Below are 27,602 nucleotides of genomic sequence, written 5' to 3' on the forward strand. Positions count from 1 at the left end.
GAGATATTAGTTCCACACACATAGTAAACAGAAAAGATATTACAGTTAGACACACATACAGTAAACAGACCAGAAAAAGAGGTATTAGTTACACACACATAGTAAACAGAGCAGCACTGCAAGTAGGCCCTCAGCATTTGAATGTCTGTACACATGGCTCTGGGTAAGTTTTTCTACCAGGAGAACACATCTGGTAGAATTCTCTTAAATTATTTGAATGTGTGTATACAGCCTTATACAATGCTCCCACATCTAAGAGAGGCTAAAATGAGCAGAGCCTGAAACACAATAAACCGTGAATTTTAATAAGGGTTACGGGAAAAAGCTCTTCTAAATGCCCTAACTTGCCACCTGATGCATAACTGAAGAATGTTATGCAACACTGGTGTCATTTGCCACACACAAATGACACCAGTGATGGTGATTATGATCATGCAGCCCTACCCTACCAGGGTTTTTCATAGATTCATAGATTGTTATGGATTGGAAGGGACCTTCCAGATCATTGCACTAGGCAGGAAGACAACTGGGGTTAAGTGACCCCAGTAAGATGACTGTCCAGTCTCCTCTTGAAAATCTCCAGGGCAGGTGACTGCATCCTGACTGTGAAGGAGTTTTCCCTGGTATTAAGCTTGAAGCGGCCTTCCAGGAGTTTGTATCCATTGGTCTCGGTCTTACCCAGGAGTGCTGTAGTGAACAGTTGTTCACTGAGCTCCTGATGCATTCCTCTTATATAGCAGTAAGCTGCTATCAAGTCCCCTGTCAACCTTCTCTTTTTTAAGCTAAAAAGGCCCAGGTCCCTCAGCCTTTCCTTGTGTGGCTTGCCTTGCAAGTCCCTGATCATATGGGTGGCTCTTCTCTGGGCCCTGTCAAGTTTTTCCAAGTCCTTGTTGAAGTGTGGTACCCAGAACAGATGGGGGGGAAGTGGGGGGGCAGGGGCTTCCCTTTGAGTATGCTCCCACTGGTACCAGGCTGAGGAGGAATAAGGGCAAGGGGGTGCTGCCTCCTGAGATGCAGCAGCATCGCCATGGTGGTGAAGTGTTTCTCCTCCTTGCCCCAGCTGATCTGCCTTCAGCAGTGCTGGAAGATAGCATACTTGGGATCATTTGCTCCCTCAAAATGATCCCATACTACACTACTCCTCTGCATCTGGATTCAGGGTGGGGATCCTGCCTTATCCCTCTCCTCAGCAGGTAGAGGCACAAAAACACGAGAAGCTGACTCCACTTGCCTCCACAACTGAGCCACTTGCTACCACAACCTCCTCTGAGGTGTCTTCCTGAAAAGAAGACCTGGGTCTAGGGGAACTTTGAGGGTTGTGGAGCACAAAGCCACATTCCCCCTCAGTCCCCAGAATTTCTTTAGCTAAGGTGCTCAGGTGCCCTGGTTCTAGATCCAGCTCCTCCTCTGGCACTGGGAGGCTCATGCTGGGAGATGAAATTAGGGTGGAGGAGACTCTCATGCTGGTGCTTGTGGCTATTTCTGTTGTTAGGGGAGGTAGTGCAAGTGCAGGGACAGGTACTGCTCCCACCTCCTTGCTCCTACTGGCAGCAGAAGACTCAGCACTGCTAGGAAAGAGGATGCATCTATGTTGGGGGGGGGAGGGGAGGCAGGGACTTGCGACTCTCCCTCTAGCCTCTCTCGCTCCCCTGCCAGAAGACCTGGCACCTGCCTTTCCAATCGTGCTTCATAATCTTTGCTGTGCTGGAAAATGTGTGTGCGCGTGCAACTGTAATATCACTTCTCTCTGTTTACTATGTGTGCAACTAATATCTCTTCTCCTTTGCTGTTTACTACATGTGTAACTATGCGCCCAGTTATTTTTAGGCAATATGTTCATGTAGCAATACACTATAGCGAAGGAGTGTGTTGCTATGGCAGTATAACTGCGGCGTCATTTTTGCCCACAGATACTACATTGCTGTAGCATGTTGCTACAGCGACATAGCATCACGTGCAGACATGCCTTCTGAATCAGCCCTACACTCCAGTGTATCTACTAGGCCTGTGTGAAGTGGCAAGTATTTGCTTCAGATTCAGATTCAGCTAATTTGGAGGGACAGTGATTTGATTTGAAGATCAATTAAAAGCTCCGGGTCGAATCAGGAGACCAATTAAAAGTTCTGAATTGGATCGGAAGTCTCTGAATCAATTTGGAAAAGATTTGACCCTTTTGGAGATTCAGCCATAAACTAAACAGGCAGCAGTCCTCATCGTGCTGGACACAGCTACCTCCAGCTGGTAAGTCTGTTGGGGTTGAGGGAGAAAGGGATTTGGGCTGGGGCTGGGACAAGCTGCCCAGCTGGGGCAGGGGGTGCAGGTGGGGGGCAGGAAGGTATGGGATGTGGGAGCAACAGTGCTCAGAGCAGGGACTATGCACTACTGCTGCTTACCCAACCAAGGCGGGGGGAGAGGAGGGGAGGGGTGGGATGTGGGTGCAGCTCACTCTGGGCAGGAGGAGGAAAGCGGCATCAGGGCATAGCCCCTGCTCCCAGTGCTGCTGCACATGCATCAGCACTGGGAGTGGGGGCTCTGCCCTGCCACCACTTGCTCCTTCTACCTGGAGCGAGACACACCTGCATCCTGCCTGCTCCACCACCCTGGCTGGGCAAGTGGCAGCAGGGCATGGCCCCTGTTCCGAGCACTGCCACGTTCACATCCCATGCCCCCCCTGTACCCCTCCCTGAGTCCTGTGTCCCCCACCCCAGCTGGGCTGCTTGTCTCAGCCCTAGCCCCAATCCCTCCCTCTCCCACACCCCTTCCTTCCCCCTTCCGCCCACCACAACAAACTTACCAGCTGGCAGCAGCTGTGTCCAGCATGGTGAGGACTGCTGCCTGTTTACTCTATGGCTGAATCTCCAAATTGGTCAAATCTTTTCCGAAATGATTCGGAGGCTTCCAATTCAATTCAGAACTTCTAACTGGTCTACTGATTTGGTGTGGATTCATGGATTCGGTCGCCTAGTTGAGCCGAATCTCCTCCAAATCGAATCAGCTACTGAACCTTTGCACAACCCTAGTATCTACTACTCCCCGCAGCTTGTTGTCATCTGCAAACTTGCTGAGAGTGCACTCTGTCATCTCCCAAGTCATTGATGAAGATATCGAACAAAACTGGCCCCAGGACTGACCCCTGGGGCACAATACTTGATACCAGCTGCCAATTAGACATCAAGCCATTGATTACTACCATCTGAGCCCTGTGCTCCAGTCAGTTTTCTATCTACCTTACAGTCCAATGATTGAGCTTGTCACAGGTCATCCATGTATATGTATAGGTGGATGCTGGTACAGAGACCTATGAAAGGTGTTGGCTGAAGGTGATTGAATTGACTGTGGCACCTGTTTACTAGCTTATTTTTTGGTAATGGGATATTGGTATTTAATTATATTTTGTGAAGTTAGGTCATACTAAAAATGTGACATTCTAATTATGGCTGATGGAACTAGTTAAATGGGTGGCATCTAATTATGGCTAATGGAACTAGTTAAATTTCTTGAATTGAAGTTACCTCTGGTAGAGTCACAGGTGAAATTAGTTTCTCATTTCTTGATAGAGAGAACAGCCTGTTTCATGAAATTGCCACACATTTTGATATAAATGGTTGGCACTGTAGTCATTTCTGCTCTGTGTAGTAATGTTAACTCTGACCTCACAATGTTCATGGCTTCATGAGCAAGTATTCCCTGTCTGATGAAGTGAAAAAAAACCCTGCTCTCATACATTGTTATGCCTAGTGAAATCTTAGAAATACAAGCCTTCCTTTCAAAAATGCCTAGACTAGTCATCACATGTTCAAACAAACTGAAATAGGCATGCATATTGGGAATCTCCCTTGTCCTCTTAGGGTCTATCCTCCTTATACTTGTGTGTAATTCCTTCTGACATTAATGTCAATTCCAAGTTATTTTTGACAGTTTTTTGTAGCTACCCATTTTCTCTACTCGTGGAAGCAATTGACTTGAATATATGCTTAGACGTACAGACTGGGTGGGAACCTTATCAACCACATTCAGCTTATGATATAGTTCTAGAATTTAGCCTAGAAAGAATGAATTAGAGCTTAATTTTTGGCCTAGTACCTGAAAATAAATCCATCAGCCCAGCTAACAATAAACCCAACTATTAATTTTCAGAGTTCAGGAGATGTGTTAGTTCAGCATTTTATTACAATTTCTAATTCGTATAACCAATATATACATACACTAAAAGAATCTATTTGTCATTTTTAAACATTCATTCTAAAATAAGTCAATTTGGTACAAAGAAAAGTTAAAACAGGCAAATGCTTTTGGACATCCGATGACCGCAAAATAGGAAATAGTTCAGGTAGTCATTGTAATGAACTGACTATAATGTGAATGCATCACTTCCCTTTAATGCAGTGATTCTCAACCAGGGTACCGCTTGCCCCTACCTGGACAGTTCCCCACCCTTACTCCTGAGGCTCTCTGCAAGGAGGTAAGCACTGGGAAGGGTGCCTTGAGTCCAAAAAAGGTTGAAAATCACTGTTTTAATGAATGGAGGCTTATAGAAGATAAAAGCCTTATTGCTACTAATAGCCAGAAGAGATTTTCTTTCATAGAGCCTCTGTTCCTAAGGAAGATACTGGTTTTTTATCCATAGTGCTTCATTTGTCTAGTTTAGCAAGCTTCTGTGATACTTGTATGGAATGTGTATATCATATGGGTTAATTACTTTGTCTTCACTGAAAATATGCTGAAGTTACATGTTTATTTTATGAGATCCCATCTACAGTATAAAAATACCTGTTCTGAGAGATCTACACAGAATCACTCAGTATGGTTAAAGAACAGTTCAGTCAGCACTTGATCTGGATTACAGGTTTTCTATCTTAAGTTCTGCATCTAAGAAGTATGGTCATTCTGAAAATTTAGAAACTTTTTTGAAGGTGCTTAGGAGCAGAAGATTTTTAAAATGTCTATTTAGGGACTTCGCTCTAAAATTTTTCTGAACTGTTATGCAGTCTACATGTCTCAAGGCATGCCTGAATTAATGGAGATAAAGCCATTCAGAAAGGAAAAAGAGGTAGTAACAGGTGTATCATACCTGGCAAAAGGCTGGAAATGTACAAGCATAGGATCTTAATATCCATGTAAACCTGTGGGTCTTTTAACTACAATATATGGGCCTTAGAGTTAAAGCTAGAAGAACTGACATTTTTTATTACCTTTTGTAGGCTTTAATTATAGCTGCAGTCTTAAATGTTTCATCCTTAGAACAGTGAGGACCATTTTAGGGGCCACACAGATTTCCAAAGCATTGTCCTGTTAGCATGAATCACCCCTGAATTTATAATAGCTGCCTTTGCAGATGCTGCTCATTATTCATTTTGCCCACTCAACTCTTGGTTTTCTTTCAAACGCTGCCTGCAAGGCTGATGGTCAATAGCGATAGGGTGGAGACTGGAGGTATGGATATATGTTCATTCAGAAATGGATTGAGACCAAAGACTTTAAGTTTCAAGGTGTTATCCTGAAAATCTCTTCATAATAATCTGCATAGATCTCAGTTTAGGTACCGTAGAAAGCAAGAGGGAAGTGTAATTTGCCTACCGGGTTTCAAAAGTGTTGTTTTGGAGAGTTGACGTATCTAATATCTTGTGCTGAGGTTATTTAAAACAACCGTCACCCCCAGTATTTAAACTGTAGTAATCAGAGCTAAATGAAAGTTGGAAAGAGGTCACATATTGGGGAAAAACAGGAGGCAATACAGAAAGTGTAATTCAGCTGCCAATGACTACTTTGTTTTGCTGGCTTCAGATTGCTCGGATAACCAATTCCTACCTTCTTCCTTCAGCTATATTTAGCATTTATAGGTTTTACTAATCTCCCTGGAATTCATCATGCTTCCATTCTGGAAAGTTTACTTAAATTTCATTGGAACACATCAGTATAATGGTCGATATAGAAATTGGTAGTGTCCATATCCCAGAGCAGCTATTCAGCTCTCTAGAACTTTTGTTCTGCAATGTGTAATTGCAGGAACACGTTTTTTCCCCTCCTTCTCTTCCCTTTCCACCTTCCACCTGTTGCATGGTTTTCTGAGGGATGCAGTCTCTGATGGCTAACCAGAAATTATTGGTCTGGAGAGCAGGTTTTCAGTTCCCATAGGATGTAAGAGTAACAGAATAAATCTTGTGTTTAGGAATCACACAAGGAAATTGTTCACAACTTTAAGCATCTGTATATTTTCTTTGTTATGCTTAATTCTACTAACCAAAAAGAAGCCCAAATTTCTCCACATCTGCATGTGGGGTAGATTTCTTTTATCCAGCTATTTATGGATAAAAGTCCTATGAAATACAAGAAACTTTAGTGTTGGTACTATGTCTTTTAAGCATATAGAACCTTTCAACAAATAATTCCTTATAAATGTTATTATACAAGTTCCAAGGCATGCCTAGTTGCATTAGATAAACAAGAAGGTATTCAGTGTCAGGATGTATAAAGCCTTCTTGGTTCTCATTTGTGGTGGATTTGAGATGATCGTAGCTTGCAGCATTTCTGTTGGCTGGGCCCAAGAGGCTTTGACCTTTCTCTGCTCGTATTATCACCCTTTCATCTTTTCATTTCTGCTTCTGAGGCCATCTTCCTCAAGTTTTTGTTACCACTGGTCTCTCTGATGCCTAGAAACATATTTATCGGATTTGCTTATTGTTACAATACCCAAAAATCTATGACTTTGTAGCCAAAACAGACTTGGGGTGAGTATGTCCAATCCTGTTTGGGTTGTATTTGTAACAGTTTAGAAAAATAGTCTACATAACGTCAGTGTGGAAAGGCCATATGTTGACTGCTCCAAAAGTCAAAGCCCTTTTCTACCAAAGATGTACAGCTCCTATCAGTAGGGCTTGAGTCAGGTGTCCCAGAAGAGAAAACCAAACAGTGTTGTTAAGTGTGCTTAGATTCTGCTCTGTCCTGTGTCTTCTCTTTAGGGTTCTGCACAACTTCTCCATTGAGGCCTCTGATTTATGGGCCACAGAATAGCCAAAGATGGTTAACAAAAAAAAAAAAAGTTTGTTTTTAGAGACCTAATTTCAGACCTGAACATCAGATGAATGTAGGGTGACCACTTTTTCAAAATGGAAAGGTAAGACACAATCCCACTCTGCCCGCCCCTCGTGGCACAGCTGGAGCAGAGCTGAACTGAGTTTATGGGGGGTGAGAAGGATGAGGAGCTGCCCACTGCAGGCTTGGGGCTCCCCACCCTGTTGCCCTCCCTCTAGGAGCCACAAGCCACCATGACAAGCTGTCCCCTGCCCACCTGGCAGCAGCGGGAGGCACAATTCCATGCCACTGCCCCCTACTGCTGCCAGGTGGCCTGAGAGGACTTTGCCCTGGCAACTGAGCTGGCAATGGACTCCTGGCAGCAGCAGTACTGAGCCTCTCCACCCTCCAGCACCAGGTCCCACCTGTTGGGCTGCAGAGCCCCAGGGTGAGGACAGCAGGGCAGGGAGTCCCGAGCCTGTGGCATCCTCTCCCACCCCATGCACGTATCTGGAGAGGCATGTGCCATGCCTCCCTCCCTGGGAATGTGTGCAACAGCAGGGAGCCAGCCCCCTGCTGCCACCTGGATGAGCCTCTCATGCCTCTATCCCACTCCCTGGCTGTCCTTGTGGCTGTGCATTGGAACTTGATATTCCTATTTCGGGACTGTCCCGCCCAATTAGGGATGGGTGGTCACCCTAGGTGAATTGTGCCAGGTTCTTGCTAACATTCTCTTTCTTTTCTTTCCCCATGTTTAAAGAAGTCTGTCTCTCAAAAGATCAATTCTTCATTGAGCATCAGTTCCAGTCCATAAAACCTCCCAGTTAATTTACTCAAATAGTATAGTTTTCCTCTTGGAAATGGGGAAGGGATGAAGAAGGGGAGATGGATCCTTTGCCATTTGAAGCATTTGCAGATTGCTAAGGGAGCAACTTTTGGTGGCAGTGGTGTTGTTGGGGTAATTGGAGATGCTAGTTGTAAAATGTTTTGAGCCCGATGCCTTAAGCTTTTAGGGATGGCTCATTTGCTTGTAGCTGTCCCAATGAGGATTAGCATTTCTTACCTGCAAGCTACAGTACATTTAATAAACCGGTGGATCAGTGGACTTTGCTGTGGAGCTGTCAATGTTTGTTCTGGCTGATCTGTCTATATATGTGTGTGCAAAGCCTTTGAGAGCTCTACAACAGGTCTGTCAGCTCTGCCTCTCCAGGAGCACACTTTTAAGCACTTTTGTCTTTAATTTTGTGTTATTAGTTCTTGCTGTTACAAACTGCAGTGTCCCTCTTCCTCCTTGTCCTCCCTAAATGCAAGAAGCTGCCAGAGTTTTTGACACTTGGGTTTGAGTGGAAGGCAGGGAAACCAACCTTATAATATAAACAAGCAGCAGGGCAATTACTTGAAACTGGCAACTGCACTGTATTTGGCCCAGGGAAACCACTCATTTCAGCCAGCAGGCCAGAGGTGAAGGCCACTGGTGCAAGAGATGGCTTGCATGCTTTTCCTTTATTGTCGTGGCCAGTGATCAGCTTGTGCAGATTCAAAGGCATGTTATATTTGATTAGAGATGTAATATTGTTCTGTCCATCTGAACCCGCTCTTACATGGTAGGGGGTGGTGCTCAGTGTAGATCATAGCACAATACTCTGCGTTCCACAGCCAGTCCTACCACCTTTGCTTTTGTAATCGGGCTGCAGATGTGCTTGATGATTGAACAATTTCTGCGCACCACTGCTCCTCCTCCCAGAGGAGTCCAGCAGGCTTGCTTGTGCAAGCTGTCATGTTTCTCTCTCTCCCCTCCCCCCCCAAGCCAGTGTGGATTTGCTTTGTGTGTTTGCATGTGTGTGTGTGTATGCATGCACATGTTTACATATAATAGGGTGTGTGTGTGTGTGTGTATGTGTATGCTATATATGTGTGTATGCTTTTTTACCCCAACATAACTGCCAGGACTCACAGCTCCCACACTTGCTGAAGCTGTTCATGTTGGCAGCATGCATTCACACAAGCACATAAACACTCCTCCTTTCTCTCCCTTAGTCAAAGATGATAGAAAGTCTTCTGGGGATTATTGCACATTTGTAGAGCAACAATGGAAAGCAGCACTGCACAAATATCTGTTCTTCCTTGCCCAGCATAACAAACACTGCTTTGTTTTACATCTGGCCCTTTTTAATAGCTTAAAGCCAATAGCAATAGCTCTTTAGCAGCTTATGGTAAATGAAGCTTTAATAAAACTACTTCCTTTTTGAGTTGTCATGGATGGAAATTAAACTTCTTGTAGTTGCATTCTTGATATGAAAACGGTATTTAAGTGTATAGTTGAAAATTCTCTTATTTAACAAATAATTAACAATCTAGATATTTAATGTAACATAGAGGCATGTATCTTTGTGGTGGTGTGTAAAGATACACACTGTTTTATATATTGTATAATTGTTACGTGCGCTCAAAGATATTTCACCATCCTTTTTTGTTAGGGTATACGCAAGCTCCTAGCATAACTACCTAAAAATGACTATTTATTTGTACTAAGGCAAAACAAGTAATTAATATTACTACTAATAGCATTGTGTGCGTGTGTGTGTGTGTGTGTGTGTGTGTGTGTATACACACACCTATATTCTTCACTAAAGAAAAATCTGAAAATTTAAAATTGTTTTAGTCTCATGAGCATTGCATAGACACGTGCATGTTATATTATGGATCGTTTATAAAAATATGTACTGAGATGAGTCATCTTTCCCTAAATATAATTTAGAAATAAAATAAAAACAGATATTTGAGATTGCAGATATTCTCATTGGGTCTGTGATAAAGATGTGTGTTTCAAACCTCTAGAAAGCATTTTCTTTCCTTGTGTTTGTTATTAGTGCTTAGTGCACAAAGTATGAGCAGATATTCTGAAGTGTAATTGCCTGCTGTTGAAGCTAGTTTGGAATATGCTATGCACGAATGGCCACTGTTCCCCACCCTAATCTACTCCCTTTTAGAGGAGCATATTTTTGTAAGAGCAACACATTCTGAATATTAGCTATTGAACTAGTATTTCTTTCCTCCCCTTTTCCTGTTTGTGCTGAATTGTTCCAACAAATGTATATTAAACAGAACAAGCTGTCAGAACCTGTGTGGTATTTAGTCTTGACATTAACGCATTTGATCAAACAGCAGTGTTCCCTCTCTGCGTCTCCAAAGGCAGCCCTTTTTGAGAATAGCTGTCACAGAGTATGACTGCAACTCCTTAGCTCTCTATTTGCAAGCACTGGAGGTGTGAAAGATGGCAGCGAATGGGGAGATAGTTAATCAATAACCACAAGGTCAGACAGACAGTGTCAGTTTTAGTGCTCCCTGTTAGGAAGCAGCAGCAGAGGATTTGTAGGGGCTTGTAAAGGCTTAAAGAAACACAAGGCTGCTGTGTGAGAAGGGTATGGTGCTCTCTTGGCTTTGGTAGAAAACAGAGACATCTGCTGGTAATGTCCCATATTTTTATTAATCGGAGCAAGACCTGACAACCTCACTTCAATCCCACTCTTGAACAGGAGGATCCTAAAAATATGTTCAAATCAATTAGCATTGGCTTAATCGTTTGGTAGAAATGGGTACTGCAGACCTGCATATGTATCAGCAGTGAATGTGCATATGATTATCACTGTATGCATATGAAGTGAAAATAGTACACGCTATTTGTAGGTGTGTATTTACAGATACAGTTTTTTGGAACCTGGATGGCAGGTACTGTGAAGCCTTGTATGAAACCCTTCTTTTTTAACATGCTGCCATCTTCATAAGTAATAATTCACCTTAGCCAAGTTTTTATATGGAAACTGAGCTCCCTATATATGTGGGAAGCAGGCAATTGGCTCAGTCTCCTGAGAGGGATGGTACTTTAAGCAAATTAATTGTTTTTAACCCCCCTGATGTGTTAATAGTACAATACAAATGTCTCATCTTAATCATCTCTGTGTTAAAACTCCAACACCATATCTTGAGCCACCTCTTTCCTGATGACTTAATTGATTAATTAGGCAATGTAATCCCCTCCCACCCTCTTCATAGCCTGGTTTGTAGCTTGATCAAAGCCACTTATTAACAGTTGTCTGCTCTCTCTTATGACTCTCAGGGTACTGGAGACATAACAATTTTTTCTGTTTTACCTGTTTAAATAAACAGCATCAGCAGTACACTATAACTAACTTCTTCCTACGCTTTCATCTCATAAAGGGGAGAGATTATTTTAAATATATTGTGAAATGTTACTTATGAACTGTTTACCTTCTTCCTGTCTTCTCACCTTCATCTTAGGAGAAACAAAGAAATAGGCCCCATTGGCATGGTTCCTCTCCTCCCTCAGTTCTTCCCCCCCCCCCCCCATTTTGTCTGCTTGGTTCCAAGTGGTTCAAAGTCGGGACCTTTTTATTGATGATAATCATATGATTCCCTAGGTGGTAACTGCCAATATGCATCTTCAGCCTCCCCTCAACCTATAAAATTAAAACCAAGTATCTTGACTCTTTTTGCTCTCAGCTAGCAGTGTCTCTAGGCTCTCATTCTTCTCCCGCAGCAGTTATGTTTTCTCCCTAGCACATATTTTATGATGGACATTTGTTCTGCTCTCTGAGAGTCAAAAGGAACAAAAACCAAGAGATGATATGCAGCGAATCAGCAGTATATGCTTCAGCCAAAATCTTCTCCTTTATCCTCTTATCAGTTCTTAACTACGTTTTAATTTTTAAAACATTAACTTTTAATTCAGGTAATTATTTTTGTTCATGATTATTACTCCACTCATTTATTTTTACCACTCATCTTTCGAATCTAAAACTGCCATCTCATGTGTCAGTGACATCCTAATCAACTGTTATTTAATTACTTAATTTATATAATTAGCTAACAAAATGGCATATTATTTATTACCCATCATACATGCTGACACATTCTTTGCTACAAGAAAGTTCTGTAGCTTTCTCAGAACAGCATTCTTTCTGGATATTGAAGGATTTCCCATGTATTTGCCAGAATTAATCAAGGAAGGTAATCGCTTCAGTTCATATGTTGAGTCTGTGTCAACAGTACAACATCAATGCCTAGGCTTTATCGCCAACTACTACCTTCACCTCTGGTGTAGAAATCAGGCCTGGAATTCACTGAATAGGTCTGATAATTCCAGTTAGTTACTCCCACTTGCCGATTAATCGGACCCATGCAATTTCCCACTATTTTTCAGTGCTTCGACTTGTGTTTCAGAAGTATGAAAGCATGGGAGGAGGAGGGAGAGGCATCAAGCACTGAGTTGGATGGGAGAGAGGACCAACATTTTATAACCTTTCTAAAAAGTTAGGCCCAAATTTTAGTTGATAATGCAGACCTGCTTCAAGCTGCTTGTATTTTAGTGATCCAATTTGTCCATTGTTTCTTATAGCAGTGTACAAATTGTTAGCTGCTTTGCACTTATGTAGTGTAAGGAACATGGACAATATGACAATATGGATTAATAAAAATTGTGCAGACAAGACCTGTGTATGTTTCCTACCACTGTTCTAGGGGCCCCCAAAACTTGAATCCTTTGACACAGTAGGTGGCATTAAGCAAGTCATTCAGTGCTGCATTGTGTTTTGCCATCTCAGAAATGGAAAAAGGATTTCCTAATTTATGGGCGTGTTGTCAGGCTTCATATAAGCAAAATAAACAATAAGTGCGACTTATTACTACTAATTTATGTACCTACTTGATACCTGTTGTTATTCCAGAGGCTAGAAGTATTTCTCACTTGTGTTACAAATGACACAAAATTGAGGGTTTGAAATAGGCCTATATAGAAATCTACAATATAAAGTAAAAATGGTCCAAAACAGTCATCGCAGTAATCTGTTTTCAGTTTTGGAAGTTTTAGAATATTGAAATGTTGCTTAAATATTTGATTATTAAAAGCTTCAAACAGCTACTCACATAACACAAATATTTTTAATTTAACAGCTCTTTGGAATTTTTTGGTTGAAAGTATAATTTTTGACAAAAATTGTAATATTGGAAAATCCAGAGAATTCTACCACAGATTATGGTAGCAGGTTACAAAATCGTGATATGTCTCTTATCCACTACACAATTCCCTTCCCTTGTTACAGGGGTGGCCAACCTGCAGCTCCGGAGCCACGTGTGGCTCTTCGGAATTTAATATGCATCTCCTTGAATCTTTGCACAAGCAGACAGTGACCAGCTTCCATTTGGTTGGCCACCCCTGCCGTATTATGTATATAGGAACATACTTCTAATAGTATTTCACCAGCAAGATCGATATATCTCAGTATATAAGATTTTTTTAAAAATATATTATTTAATAGGTTAATACATCTGTTCACTTTTTTTTAATAAAAAAGAAATACCCTTTCCCCTTTGAGGCATGATAAATATGTAAATGAGGTATATTTAATTGCTGCCTGGAGCTATGAACTCAAATGCTTGAGGGGAAGGAAGGAGGTAGACAAACAATAATGTACATATGGTAATATTTTTTTAAAAGAGAGCACAGCAGGCCTTTACCTTGGAAAAGAATACAGCAGGATAGACTCCCTATGTACTAAGCAACCAAAAGGTGATGGGAAAGGTTTGCTTACATGTATCCTTTTGGATGGAGTGAGCATGGATGGATATTAAATAGTATCGTACAAAATCCTTAATTTATAAGTTTGCCTGTCTATGAGAGAGAGACAGAGAGGTTTTGGTATTTGTGAAGACACCAAGTGAAATTCTCTCTTCCACACAGCTTATTGATGTCCTTAATCCTTATCAGCAGCACCCCCTGCTAGTCTTAAAGGCTGCTTGTTGTGCTGAATTCTTCTATATTTTGCTAATATTGATATACATGAGACCAGCGTAAGCCCCACCAAAGTAATTTGCACTTGCGACTTGGTACAGAGCTTAGCACTTAACTAAACAGGAGGCCAGTCATCTTCTGCCATATTGAGCCTTCTGTTACCTAAACACCTTTATATTTTAAAAACTGCTTTAGATGTATACTAGTACACCTCTGTCAGTAAATTTCCCCAGGCAGACAAACCTTTAGTGTAGTGGTTATCAGTCTCGTTAGACTGATGACTTGGGTACACACTCGGATCACCCCTCAGGAAATGCCAGGTTTTAACTTTTACTTATTTCTTGACTACAGAAAAATAACAGAGCAATTCTTCTGTTGCAAGAAACTCAGAAAGACCACAAGAAGTCAGAATATTTGGACCAACTGTATAGGTAGGAGACAAGTTAGACACATTTTTGAGCATGAACTGCCCTTCTATAGAGCAACCTAAGAGTGGGCAGTTTGTGCCTAAAAGTTTGTCTAACTTCTCACTCAGCTAGACAGTTGGTCCAATAAAAGATGTCCCAAAAAATCCTGCTGGGTTTGTGGTTGTAGCCATGTTGGTAGTACCTAGGTCATTACTCAGCATGTTTAAATTCTCTGTGCAATTTCAGATATATATGGTATTCTTTGCTTCCCATCCTAAACAATTAAATGTTACTAGGGGCAAAGAAACAGCTTCCATGTTATTCCCAGACAACAAGAATTTGTGCTATAAGCTGGGACCCCATTAGTTGGAAGCAACTGAAAAGAAGAAAGACCTGAGTATGCTAATTGATCACTAAATGATTGTGAGATGCCAATGTAATATGGACATGAAAAAGAAAACAGAACCTAGGAATTATCAGTTGATGTATTTCCAGTAGTGATGGGTTGCATCAATACTGTTGTAGAAAGCAGCAATGAGACTTCCTCTGGAATGCTGCATACAACTAGTCACTCATGTTCAAGGAAGATAGATTCGAACTGGAATAATTTCAAAAAGGGCCAATAAGATGATCAGGGGAATGGAGAATCTGTTTGTGAGAGGAAAATAAAAAAGAACTTGGTTTGTTTTGTTTAACAGAATGAAAGCTGAGTAGGAATATGGTTGCTGTCTATAAACATGTTGTGGGGGTAAATGCCAGAGAGGGTGAACACAGCTGTTTGTGTTCAAAGATAATACTGACATAAAATGGCCATGAGTACATTTAAGTCAGATATTAAAGGAAGGTTTGTAACTAGCAGAGGAATGAGTTCCAGGAACAATCTTCCAATAGGCATAGTAGGGAATAAAACATAACATAAATGGACCACTTGAACCACTGATGATGGGGGAATGGATTCACTGACCAAGAAGTGTCTTCTTGGATGGGTGATTTCTGCATGCACAGCCCTGCTCTTCCACAAAAAAAAAAGGTTTTGACAAATCTGCAGCTCTTGGATAAAAAATAGTTTTAGACGAATAGAATAGTTCAGGTAGCAGCCATCAATCTCTATTTGCATTTGTGGTTAACTGGAAGCTAGGTAATTGGGGCAGTATTATACAGAGTTTCTAAATCAGTTTGTAAAATTCTTTGCAAGCTACATGAAGGCAAGTCATTATTATTATCTCTATAGAATCCCCCTGCAGCCTCCCAGCCCAACAATATACTTCCAGCAGCACCACAGGAGTTCCCTGATGTTATTAGCTGACAGCTTCAGTGCCTGGTACATCCAGCTTTACACAAGAATCACGTTTTCTGGAAGTATTGAATACGTCTTTGCATCTGTTGCCTGGAATAGACATTCTTTTCACATTGGCTTCCAATCTGTATGTGTGGCTTTATGGCAGTGAAAGTGTTAATTAAATCATGCCAAAGAAGGAAATGGTTCTCTCTTCCAAAATCAATTTAAGATGCAGCATTTTGTTTATTGACTACATAAGTAAAATTCTTCTGACTCCTTTAGAAGAAAAATGAAGCCTCTGGGTTTCAAATTTCCTTAGTTATAACAAAAAAAATTAAATGTGTGCATGGGTTTTAATGTGCTTTCTTCCATCTGTCCTAATGATCAATTAAAATGCAGATAATGTATTCTGGCTTTTAAGATGGATCGTTGCTGAAGTGGTGTCATGACTGGGCTAGCTTATCTCATGATAAATACTTCTGCTGTCCACGGATAGATTAAACTTCATGGCTACTGAGGTTGTTTTGGGGGGTCATGTAGACAGATAAGAATGGATTACTTGCTTTTAATAAAATGTATCAGTATGCATGTTCTAAAAGGTCCTTGGACAGTGTTCGTCTTTGAGAAGGTGGCACTGGCATAGTCTAATGATGATATTTGTTTATGGAAATTGGCTTTACTATTTCATGAGTATTGTAATTTATTGACAAAAGTGCTTTATTGAACCTTCTTGTGTCTAGAGTGTGGGGATGAGAAGTTTGAGCTGCTGTTATAAGACCTCATTTAGCTGTCTAGCAGAAAAGATTTCTTTCCTTGAGTCTAATCCGGCAGGAGCCATGAGAGAGCATTATCAGTTAGGTACAGAAATCTCAGACGGCTCGGGTGCGTGGGACACACACAGACCCCATGGTCTGGAATCTATCGTGCTGTGACAGTGATGCATTCAGTGCTTCCATCAAGGGAAAAACCATTCCCTTCCTGGGGGCAGGGCATTGACAGTACAGGCTTTTAGAGGTCCTCTAATTGAAGAGCTTTAGAGTGATGTGAGGTGGGAGTGGTAAAGGGTCAGCTTCTCTAACAAAACAAGCATCTGAAACATTTTTCTCTGTTTTTCATGTGTGTGGGGAGTGAGAAGCAGTTCTATCAGGGACAGCTCTCTGATCAACAGAGCTGACTGCTAGTTGCAATGGGAATGAAAGTTGGATATACAAGAGCAGATATTGGTGTACATGCTTGAGATCCTGTTATGCCAGTATGGAGTTAGTACTTGGTACTAGAACCAATAAGCTATGTGAGAATGTGCCTGGCTGAATCTGTCTCCACTCTCCATTCTTATGTATGAGAATGTGTCTTCTTATAGTAATATAATGGTTCCAGCCTTGCAAGGACAGAAGAATCCATCAGCGGAGGTTTTGCGTTGCAGTGTGTAAATCCCATGGCTCCAGTTCCACTGCAAATACAAGGAAAGTGAATGAAAGGAAAAATGGAGAAGAGCAGGGTTCCCCACCCTATCCCCAGGAAAACAGTTCTAGAAACAAAAGACTTTAAATGCGTGATAAATAGCTGAAATTTGACACAATTCTTTAACAAATTGCAGTGTATACTAGCTGATAATGTGAAATATGGACAGAAATTGCTGATTGTAATCCAGGATTCTGTATTTCTGGGCAACTATTCTGCCAATACAATAAAAAAGGTAAATTAGGTCAAAAGGAAATCTGTTAAACTTAATCTACAGCTAGTGCATAAAGGCTGCATGGCTTGTTTGTTTACCTGTGTTTGCATTGCATTCCTGTGGCCTTAAACGGAAACTTCTTTGGGGCCACAGTGGTTTAAAGGCTTGAATGTAAACCTGACTGGGTATTTGTTCTTGGCTCTGAAATAATTAGGGCCATGAGTGACACTCCCAGCTACAGCTAGGAATTCACAATGAGATGTACTTGCTAATCTTGTCCCTTCTGTGTCTCTACTTTGGTCTCCAATTTTAATTCTTTACTTCTATTTTTACCACCACTGAAAATTAATTCTGTGCTGATGTTAGTATAGCAAGTGCTTGTCCCAGGGACGGTCATGATGCTGCCTCGTGGCTGCTCAGCCCTTTGCAACCTGGCTCCCCTTGGGGCCCTCTCCCCTTTACTTGCCCACCACGCCTTGATGATGGTAGCTTGTTATAAAAGGGAGGCTGCCCTAGGGCTTCCCAAACCTGGTCTTACTCTTAGTACCACAGGTGCTCATGGTCATAGCCTTGGGGGCTAGTTTTGTGTGCTCCATCCTCCCCAGTACCCACTCCCATGCCTTGCAGGTGATCTGCTAACATCGCACTCTGCCCTCCAGGAGGCCCCAGGTGCTGGAGCTTCCCTTGATGCACCATAGTCCCTATAGGCACCAGAACTTCTCCCAGCACCTACTCCTTCCTGGGCTCACGCTCGCTTTCTCTATGGGCCTCAGACCTATCTCGTCCAAGGCCTGCTTTGACCCCGCACCCTACCCCACAACAGCTGTCTCCTTCTGGGCCTCAGGCCCGCTGTTCTTCTGGCCCCTCTTCCTCTCTTTCACTGGGCCAGATGCCTCCTCCTCTATGCCTCCCCTTCAGTCCCTTCCACAACCACTAGGCATCACCCGTCCTCTCAGGCTATTGCCTCTGTCCCCAGGCCTAGCTGTTCCAAAGCCTGCCTCGTCTATCTCGGGCACTGCTCTGTTCAGTAGCTGGGCTCCAGGCACCCGAGCCCTCTACTCTCTGCCACTTCTCTCCAAACTGTGGGCTCACTCCTGTTCCCAGGCCTATCTCTTCCAAGACCTGGCGTGTCCATGGCCTCAATGCTGCATACCCCAGCTCTGCTGCCAGAAGCTCCTCTCCTTGTGGCTCATGGGGCTAGATTACCTGACCAGCTCAGGCCCTGGGCTTATGTGACTTAAGCCTGGCCCCCCTCTGGTCAAGTGAGTCTCTGATTAGCCCTCCTCACCGTCAGTCCCCCCACTCCACCTGTCTTCTAGCTATGTTATGTACCAAGTGGCATCCGTAAACATAATTTGGCATGAGTGTGGGTGGCAAGATAGGGAAGGGTCAGAGGTCCTCAGTTTTTTCTTTACTACATCATCATAATTCCTCTATGTTGCCTCTCAGCTGTTGGTTTTGTACTGCTGCACTGACATGAATTGAATCATATCACATGCAGGCAAGATGATGATGGCACTCATTTTCCAGATGTGGACAGTGAGGTTCATAGAGTTTGTGAAGATTGCACAGCAAGACAGTGGTAGAGCTGGGAATGAAAAATGAGAGTCCAGGAGTTTCCAAAAGACTGATTTGAGGTGCTGAAGTAGGGACACCCAGAAGAGCCCAGAAATTCAGAAGGTGGATGCTGCTCAGCACTTTGACCTGAATATGAGGCCTCAGTCTCATAGCACTGTATCCCAGTACTGGGCTTATTACTAGCATAATTCCTTCTAGAACCATTTTCCAATGATCCAGTTTAATACCAAGGTTATCTTATCTTGTAATATTAAAGTACTCTGATTCAAAGCATATCTGAGCAACATTTTGGACAAATTCCTCTAAATTGACAATTCATAATCCCAAATCCATGTTTCCTGGCCATGTAATGTGGTATACAAGTTATGTAATACTTGTAATACTGTGGAGAAGTATTTTCTCCTTTAGGAAAATTAAAAGAGTAATACAATTTAGACTTTTGTTTGTATAGCAGTGTGTTCAAGAGTTTTTTGGACATTGTCTGCTTCATTTTTGCACCATTTGGTATAGCAATTCTTTGTTACTGGTTTCACAAAAGTTCCCAGTGGAGTTTGCTGTACCTGGTGAGGTATCATCATGTGACTTTAATGTCCTTGTTGCATTTAAAATACAGATTCTGTGCCTATGAATACCATGTCCCCGCCCTCTGCTTATATTCCTCCATTCCACAAAATAAGTTTACCTAAACTTCTGCTACATGTTATATTAATGGTCTTTACAGTAGAATTGGATAAAGAGTATAGACTTTATTCAGTGATCTTTACTGTTCTTTTTATCTTTCAGATTGAGGGATTTTAATGGCTTTCAGGTAGAAGCCAAGTGGAGACAATCAAAATGAATTCTATGGACAGGCACATACAGCAGACCAATGACCGGCTGCAGTGTATAAAACAGGTAAGCTGAACCTGGAGACCATGACTAGCTATAGTTTTAATTGCCACTGCAATTGTAAGCTGCGCTGTTCAGGTCATTTAGTTGCTTTTGTGGTGAATGTTTTTATCTTTTTTTTCTGAGGGTCTGGGAGACATTCCAGTCTGGATGAATGGACAATGTCTCCTGCAAGAGTTGCTCTATAAAACTCAGGACATAACTTTTGGAACTCATCATCCCTGAGAGTCTTAAGCTTGCATTAATCGGTATTCTCTTGAGAAGCTAAATCAGTGACCTCCTTCATACCCTCCCTTCCCCCCCACAACAAGCAAACTAGGAATGAATTTATTTTTTGTAGAGGTTATTTTTATCTGCTTGTTCATGTTCTGTCTGTTTTATGGGGGATTGTGTTTTTCTAGAAGATTTTTTTCAAGCAAATAGATTATTTTAAAGTACTATAGAAGGATGTTTTTGGTCTGGAAGTTTTTGTTCATTTGTTAATCACTGGCACGGTGAGCTGAAAATACCTGCTCTTTGGGACATACGTTAAAGTCTTAAAAGTTATGACGAAATCGGCTCATTTTCTCCCCTGTTTACTTTTTGAGAACAGAGACTGGGTCAAAAGAGACTAGTTCCTGGTGTTGGGAATGAAAGTTCACCTCTGAACTGCTCATCTGAATCTAGTCTGGGTCAGTCATGACTGAAAGTTTTTGTGTATCACGTGTTAGAAATTTTGGGACCCGAGGCTGACTCCTTGGGCATGTCCACACCTGCATGCACTTGTACTTGTAGCAGCTCAAATAGAAGCAGTGCCAGTTTGAGCCTGGGGCTTTTTGCCTCAGCGCATGTGCCCGGACATGCACTTTGGTGGGGGTCAAATTGTGCCACTTGAGGCAAAATAACCCTGCCTGCCTCCTCCCGGATCTGCAGCCAGGGGGAGCTAGAGCCTGGGGGTAGCACCTTTGCTGGCCCCAGCAATATAAAAGCTGCCCTGTCAAGTAGCTCAGGGTTACTTGCCCTCAGGAGCTTCTGGGGACCAGTCAATTGGTATCTGGGGACACTAGCCCTTGTGCTAGCTAGACTGCTGAAGCAGCCTGGAGAGTCCCCTGCACCCTCTACCCACTGCAGCAGTCTGGCAGTGGGGGCTGCTGCTTGGCTGTAACCTGCTGTGCACCTGCAGCAGCATGTGACCCCAAGGCTGAACATCTGCCAGGCATTGATGGAGACTGCACAGAGGGTCACAGCAACTGGGACCTGGGCTCTGTGCCAGGTAAGTTGGGGGTAGGGGGAGCCAGAGGAGCAGGGGTGCTACTGAGGGTACAGGGGACCATGTGAGGGGCAGCTCGGGAGGAGTGGGTCCACCAGCTGCCCCCCTCCCCCACATGGCTCCAGCACCCCCCTGCTCGCCTTCCTGGGTGCAGCCCCCTACCCATCTCCCTGCTCAGCTCCAGCCCCGCTGCTCAGTCTGCATCCAGCTCCAGCCCCGCCACTCACCTCCCTGCTTGACTACTGACTCCTTGCTCAGCCCGTGCCTGGCCCCATCCCCCCTGCTCAGCCCACATCTCGGTACAGCTCCTTGCTCACCTCCACACTTGGCTGCAGCCTCCTCACTCAGCTCCAGCCCCCCTGGTTGGCCCGCAGCTTGCTGTGGCCTGCTCACATGCTCCCTACCTGGCTGCAGCCTGCTCATGTGCTTCCCACCCAGCTGCATGCCCCCCTGCTCGCTTCCCACCCAACTGCAGCCCTCCCTCATGCTCCCCACCCAGCTGTAGCCTCCTCGCTCACCCCCTGCCCGGCTTCAACTCCCCTGCCCCTGCAGCTTACCAGCAACAGCAGCCGTGCTCTTGGCCTCATGGCCCAGTGCCTCTGCCTGGCAGGGGGCAGCACAGCTCATCCCTAGCCACCAGGTATCCTCATGGCCCCTGCCACAGCATGCTGCTGCAGCCCAGCTTCGCGCAATACAGGGCTGTGTGCTTTCGGGCTGCTCTGGCCTGTCACCCAGGGCTGTGCGTTGCTTGCGGGACCACCAGCTACACTAGCCCAGGTCCTGCATGCATGATCCCTGTGCTGTACAACTGGGCATCTTCAGTGCATGCAGGACCCGGGTCGGTGTGGCCAACGGTCCCCACAAGTGGTGCTTAGCCTTGGGTGACAGCCTGGAGCTGCCCGAAAGCACATGGCCCCATGCTGTGCCAAGCTACAATGTGCTGCTGCAGCCCAGCAGAGGCCACACAGATACCTGGCAACTGCAGCCAAGTGACGCTGCCTCCCCCGCCGTGCAGGGGGCCTGAGCTACGAAGCCAAGAGCACAGCTGCTGTTACTGGTAAGCTGCCGGAGGGCTGCAGCCAGGCAGGAGGTGTGCAGGGGGGTTGCAGACTGGCAGGGAGCACTCAGGGGTGGGGGCTGCACCTGGGTGGGGAGTGCGTGGGGGGCCGCAGCCAGGTGGGGGGGAAGCGAGCAGGCCACAGCCAACCCCAGGCTGAGCGGGGAGCTGTAGCCGAGCAGGGAGGTGAGCAGGGGGCTGCACCCGGCCACAGGGCAAGGCGGGGGGCTGCAGCCATGCAGGGGGGTGGCCAGCAGACCCACTCTCCTGAGCTGCCTGCCCATGGTCCACCACACCCTCATTAGTCTCCCTCACTCCTCCAGTTCTCCCCACCCCCTACTAACCTGTCATGGAGCTCAGGTCCTGGTCACTGCAGGTAGTGTGCTTCAGCACCTGGGAAAAGGCCAACCACAGAGACAGTCATGCAGGCTACCAGAGCATCTCTGTGGAGGACCGAAAGGCTTTGAGACGGTCTGAGACGCACGTGTGTGGATGCGCTTCTTGAGGGCAAATACCTAGATCACAGAAACTGCAGTCTTATATGACACTAATTGGCCTCAATTTGTCAGTCCCTGCAGAGAGGCCAAGAACTGAAGGAGTACACAAAACAAACTTTACCTTGTTTTTTGAGTCTTAAAAGCAGACCTTTAGATCGGGTTGAGACAAATTTGTGGGCCTGAACAAAGGATTTTGTTCTGTACCTATTCCAGAGATAAATGAAGAATGTTTTTTTTCCAGAGCTGCCAACGGTTCGTATGCACAGAACTGATTTATTTTTATAATAATCTAAAGGAAAATTAAATTAAGTCTTTTCCAAGGACTAAGAGAACAGTTTTTGGCTCTGAAGTAGATATTCTGTCAGTTAAACCACTTGTACCACACCCAAACACTTCTGCTTTGATTTGGTTACATTACTTTTGTTTCTATAAAACAATTTAGTGACCAGGAAGAGGAGAAAGGAAGGAAGAAGGGCCAGCCTTCCTGGGATATTCCCATTTCTGTTTTCAATGGATGTCACCTGGAAGACAAGTGAAAGCCATTCAGCGTTTTCATTGCTGTAGGTTACCGCACATGAACACAATTATTTTGTAGACAAAGGAAGGAAAAGTGGCCACCCTGAAAGAGCAGCCTCCTGCTGTGGAATAGATGTGGGCTGACAGCCCTTCACTTCTTGCAGAGATAGGAGTAGGTGAATTCTGCCTGTCTAAATTTGAACTCTGTTGCTTATTTACTTTCACCCACTAACAACTGTAGTCAGGCAAGCTAGCAGCTGCACGCAGAGCATGTACACAGAGTTATAGCTGTTCAGCTGAAGCTGCTGTGCTTTGGGTTTTGTTTATGATGAGTAATATTTTTTCCTTGAAGAAGCTAGCCTGCAAATAGCTCCCTTCGTTTTTCACAGGTTTAGTAATGGCAATTTTAAAACCTTGTGCAACCTTTTATTATAGTGAAAAGAGATTACGTAAACTGGCTCTACCGTACTGGCTCAGTGCTGAGAATTTCTTGCCATCATGAAAAAATGCGTGAACCTCCATGCAAGTCTTGCTTTAAAAACACTAGCTGGGTTTACTGTTAGTTTGGGACAGATCCTCAGCTGATGATGAGCAGATCAGCAGATTTCCCTTAATGGACCTGAGCCATTTGAAAGCTGAGGATCGGACCCACATACCTTTTGTGCTGCCATCCCCAGTGTACATGCGTTGTTCATTAGCAATCATTGCAGTGTCAGACATTCACCACCTCTCTTGTTTACTCCACTTTCTCCCTAGCCAATAAGCAAAAAAAAGTAATGTTGTCCTTGTTTTAAAAAAGGTGTGTGCTTTGCAAGACCCTTTTGAGGTCAGAAATAGGGAAGATGTTGCGAAGAAAGGCAGATGAGGAGGATTCAGAAATTATTCCCTGGCATTCAGTATCTACATATTTTATAACCTTGCTGGCAGCTAGTGGCCCATGCAGCCAGTCTGAGAGCTGTCTGGTGCACTCTCTGCCCCTCACCCCAACCCCTGAGAAATGCTATAAATGGTATTCTGTGTGCCTTTTGAACTGGATCAAGTTTCAACAGAGGGTCAGCACAGGTTTCTTTTTCCCCAGCTCTCTCTGTTTCTGGGACACTCACAATATCCTTTCTAGTTGATCTCTGACTCCTGGTTCAGAATCAAAGTTTTTGTTTTATCTTTTCTGTTTTTTTCTGTTTGTGTTTTTTGTAACAAAAGAAAATCTGTATATTGATTAACTAACAGGGAAATGAGGTGTATGAATTCAAAATATAGTTTCAGAAGAAATTAAAAAACAGAAGATATAGAAATACTGTATATTAGCTCTTAAAAAAAATAACCGGCCTCTGTAAAAAACACAGTAACAGCTTGTGTGGTCTTTCTGGAGCTCTGATTACTACAATATTCGTGGGAGTATGTGCTCTACAACCAACAGTACAGTTTTTTCAGTGTTCAGTGGGGAAAAAAAACAATAAGCAATATCCTTCCTTGACACATGCAATTAATTAATGACAACACAAAGGAGAGTTATAGGTGGACTGATGGCAGACTAAAATGTTGAGGTATGAAGGCTTTTTTTTCCCTTTCCTTTAGGTATGGTAAAATGTCTGAATTTCAGGCTCATCAATGGTGCTGACCCAATAGCCCCTACAAACTGAAGTGCTCTGTTTAACCTTGGGTCTTTTACAGCACAGGAAATGTATCTTAGCCCTGGCTGGAAGGCCCATGCAGAGCTGAAATGATAATTTAATTTCCATGCTGTATTCAATCTATTTCTGGGAGTGCTTGTGAATGATGAAAACTCTGGCATCTTTTATAAGGTGAATATTTACCAACAAAGGGAATTGGCTCTTCTCTTCTAAGCAGTCAAGTATCTATTCAGAGCGGAAACTTCCAGGAACTTAGAATCAGGATTTGGTTTGAACTAGCCCCTAGGCAGAAAATAAAAAGACTGCATATACTTCAGGCTGTTTCCTTAGCAGTCCTGCCAACTCCATTGTAATATGTATGTGTGTTTTTTAACTCATAATACACTTACAGTACTTCAGCCAATTAAATGATGACTTCAGTCAAATCTGTTTTGTTCATTTTGCAAAACTGTCGGACTGATGATCACTCACAGCTTTAAAAATCTAGTTGTAAAAAGTTAGAGGTGCTCTATTATAAGGACTCCATGATTTGGTAGCCTGTTTGAACTGACCCTGTGTATAAAGGTTTTATACATCTTCTGCCATGTGAAAAGGTCAGAAAATCCTTGTTTATAAAAATTGCAAATAAACTGCCCCCTGACATCTTGATCCAGTAGTAACGATTGTCTGCCTGATGCATGTTAAAGTTATACTGAAATAGCTATGTTTAATTCCAATAGCAGGTTAAAGGAAGTAGCTACATGGTCCCTGGTATGAGTGGTATTTTGCTGTGGTGGGAATGGAGAATGGTGTTTTCACTGCACCAGGGTGCATTGAGCAATACCTCATCAAGCAATGCTGTATCACTCAATGACCCCAACTTAATGGGAGGAAGCACACATCACATTGCTGATTTCTAGAAGTAGATTAGCATTTCTCCCCTCTTTTCCTTCAAGAAAGAGCTTGTTGAATTGCTACAGTTTGAATGCTGTATAGTGCCTAGCCAGCCATTCAGCAGATGCATGCTGAAGGTTCTAATTGCTGTGTATTTTTGTTGATTTTTTTTCTTTTTCAAATTGGAAACTAACCTTGGAAACAGAGTCTCTTTTTTTCCCTTTCGTGCTTGTTTTCTTTTTAATAATTTGTAATTCAGTGGAAAATAGGATTTTTCACATATTTACAGAACTTGCATTAGTGCAAAACCCTGATTATTTTTTTGTTTGGTTAAAAACCATATCACTAGATGTTCAGAAGTCATAAAATGATTCTGGACCTGTGTTTCTACTAGTATTTGATACACAGTAGTATGAATTGATGGAGCAAAGATCCCTGACATAGCCCCTGCTCCCAGCGCTGCCACACCTGTATCAGCACTGGGAGCGGGAACTCTGCACTGCTGCCACTTGCCCGCTGGCATGGGATGTGGGCATGGCAGCAGTGGGAGTGGGGACTACGTCCTGCTACTGCTTGCCTAGCCAGCACATGGGAGGGGCGCAGGGAAGGGGTGATGCAGGCACAGCAGCACTGGGAGTGGGGGCTATGATTTGCTGCTGCTTGCCCCTTTCCACCCAGAGCTAGCTGTGCCTGCATCCCCCCTTCCCCCTCCTCCCTGCCCCCAGCTGGGCAAGTGGCAGCAGGACAGAGCCCCTGCTTCAAGTGTTGCCACGCTTGCATCCTATGCCCCCTACCCTCCCACTGCCCCAGCTGGACAGCTTGTCTCAGCCCCAGCCCCAATCCCTTCCTCCCCCACATCCCTTCCCTCCTTCCTCCCCCAACCCCAACAGACTTACCAGCTGGAGGCAGCTGTGTCAGCTGCCTATTTAGTCTATGGCCGAATCACCAACGCCTTTTCCAAATCAATTCAAATCAGTTTAGAGCTTTTAATTGGTCTCCCAATTCAATTCAGATTCGGAGATTTGGTCCCCAAATCAGGCTGAATCTCATCCGAATCCCCCTGAGCTCCTTACCACCTGTTTACTCCTGATAGGAGGGGAATCATTATCATTTGCTCACTTGTGGTGAACAAAGCTTCACACAGCCCTAGTGTACATTATATGTAAAAGAGCTTTATCTTTTATATTATATACGTAGATATATATAGAGATGGAGATCTATATATAAAGATAGATAGACAGATAGATCTCCAGAGGGTCAAAACTTGTGTTACTGATTTAATGTTTTACTAGAAGTATTGGGGTAGCTGCAGTTCTTCCATTTTTTCCCTTTGAGACTTGTACAGCTACAAATCCTTTGTCAACTTCCTGGCTCAGTTTATTGGAACATCCTGCTTCTGTGGTTAAGTATGTTTAGGAATAGCTTTGCCAGCAACAGACCTGTGGCTCCTGGCTTCTGAAGCACATTTATAGAGTTGCCGATCAATATTCCTGCTACATTAGATCTTTCGTCTTGGAGGATCCTCCATCTCCCAGCCCAATGGACCAGATCAGGCCCAAGTCTCATGGCCCCAAGTGCCATGTCACACCTGTGCCCATGGCCCCCCCATGGCAAATCAAGCCCCAGTCCCACATGCCAGATCATGCCCAGCCCCGGCCCCACACACTGGATCAGGCCCCAACCCCCCCAATCCAGATTCATCCTTGGCTCAAGCCCCATGTATCAGATTGAGTCCCAGCTCTGCATACAGGGCCATGTCATCTGGCCCAAAGGGCTTGGCAGTGGGGGAGAGTGGCAATGTTACTTGCCACTGGTCCCCTGCTCACAAATTTCTGGATCCATGGGGAGCCCTGTGGGCCAGGTGACATTGCTTCAGAGATGAGATGTGGCTCATGGGCTGGAATTTGAGGACAATGACTTGAGGTAACCATTTCCTCTGGCCTTATGCTAAAAAAGGTATGTTTGTAAATAATTTGACAATACTAGAAACATACGCAGGGAATTCTTTCATTAGCAGTAGAACTGCTCTCTGGAGTGTCTCTGGAAGGACGTGGGCAGTGGGGTTCCGCAGGGCTCGGTCCTCGGGCCCGCACTGTTCAACATCTTCATCAGTGACTTGGATGACGGGGTAGA

General features: G+C 43.8%; 1 protein-coding gene across 8 annotated transcripts in view; it reads left to right on the forward strand.

Annotated features, from left to right (window-relative positions):
* ZMIZ1 (zinc finger MIZ-type containing 1) overlaps window positions 1–27,602 on the forward strand; it is a 500,213-nt gene that overhangs the window by 265,264 nt on the left and 207,347 nt on the right. For all 8 annotated transcript variants that reach the window (XM_019555666.1, XM_019555672.1, XM_019555671.1 and 5 more), the window contains one exon: window positions 19,542–19,652. In XM_019555666.1, coding sequence (XP_019411211.1) covers window positions 19,593–19,652 — 60 coding nt within the window. In that variant the 5' untranslated portion in view covers window positions 19,542–19,592. The remainder of the gene's footprint in view (window positions 1–19,541; window positions 19,653–27,602) is intronic.

Source organism: Crocodylus porosus, unplaced genomic scaffold (assembly GCF_001723895.1).
Source record: "Crocodylus porosus isolate Cpor-Errol unplaced genomic scaffold, CroPor_comp1, whole genome shotgun sequence".
Taxonomy (NCBI): Eukaryota; Metazoa; Chordata; order Crocodylia; family Crocodylidae; genus Crocodylus; species Crocodylus porosus.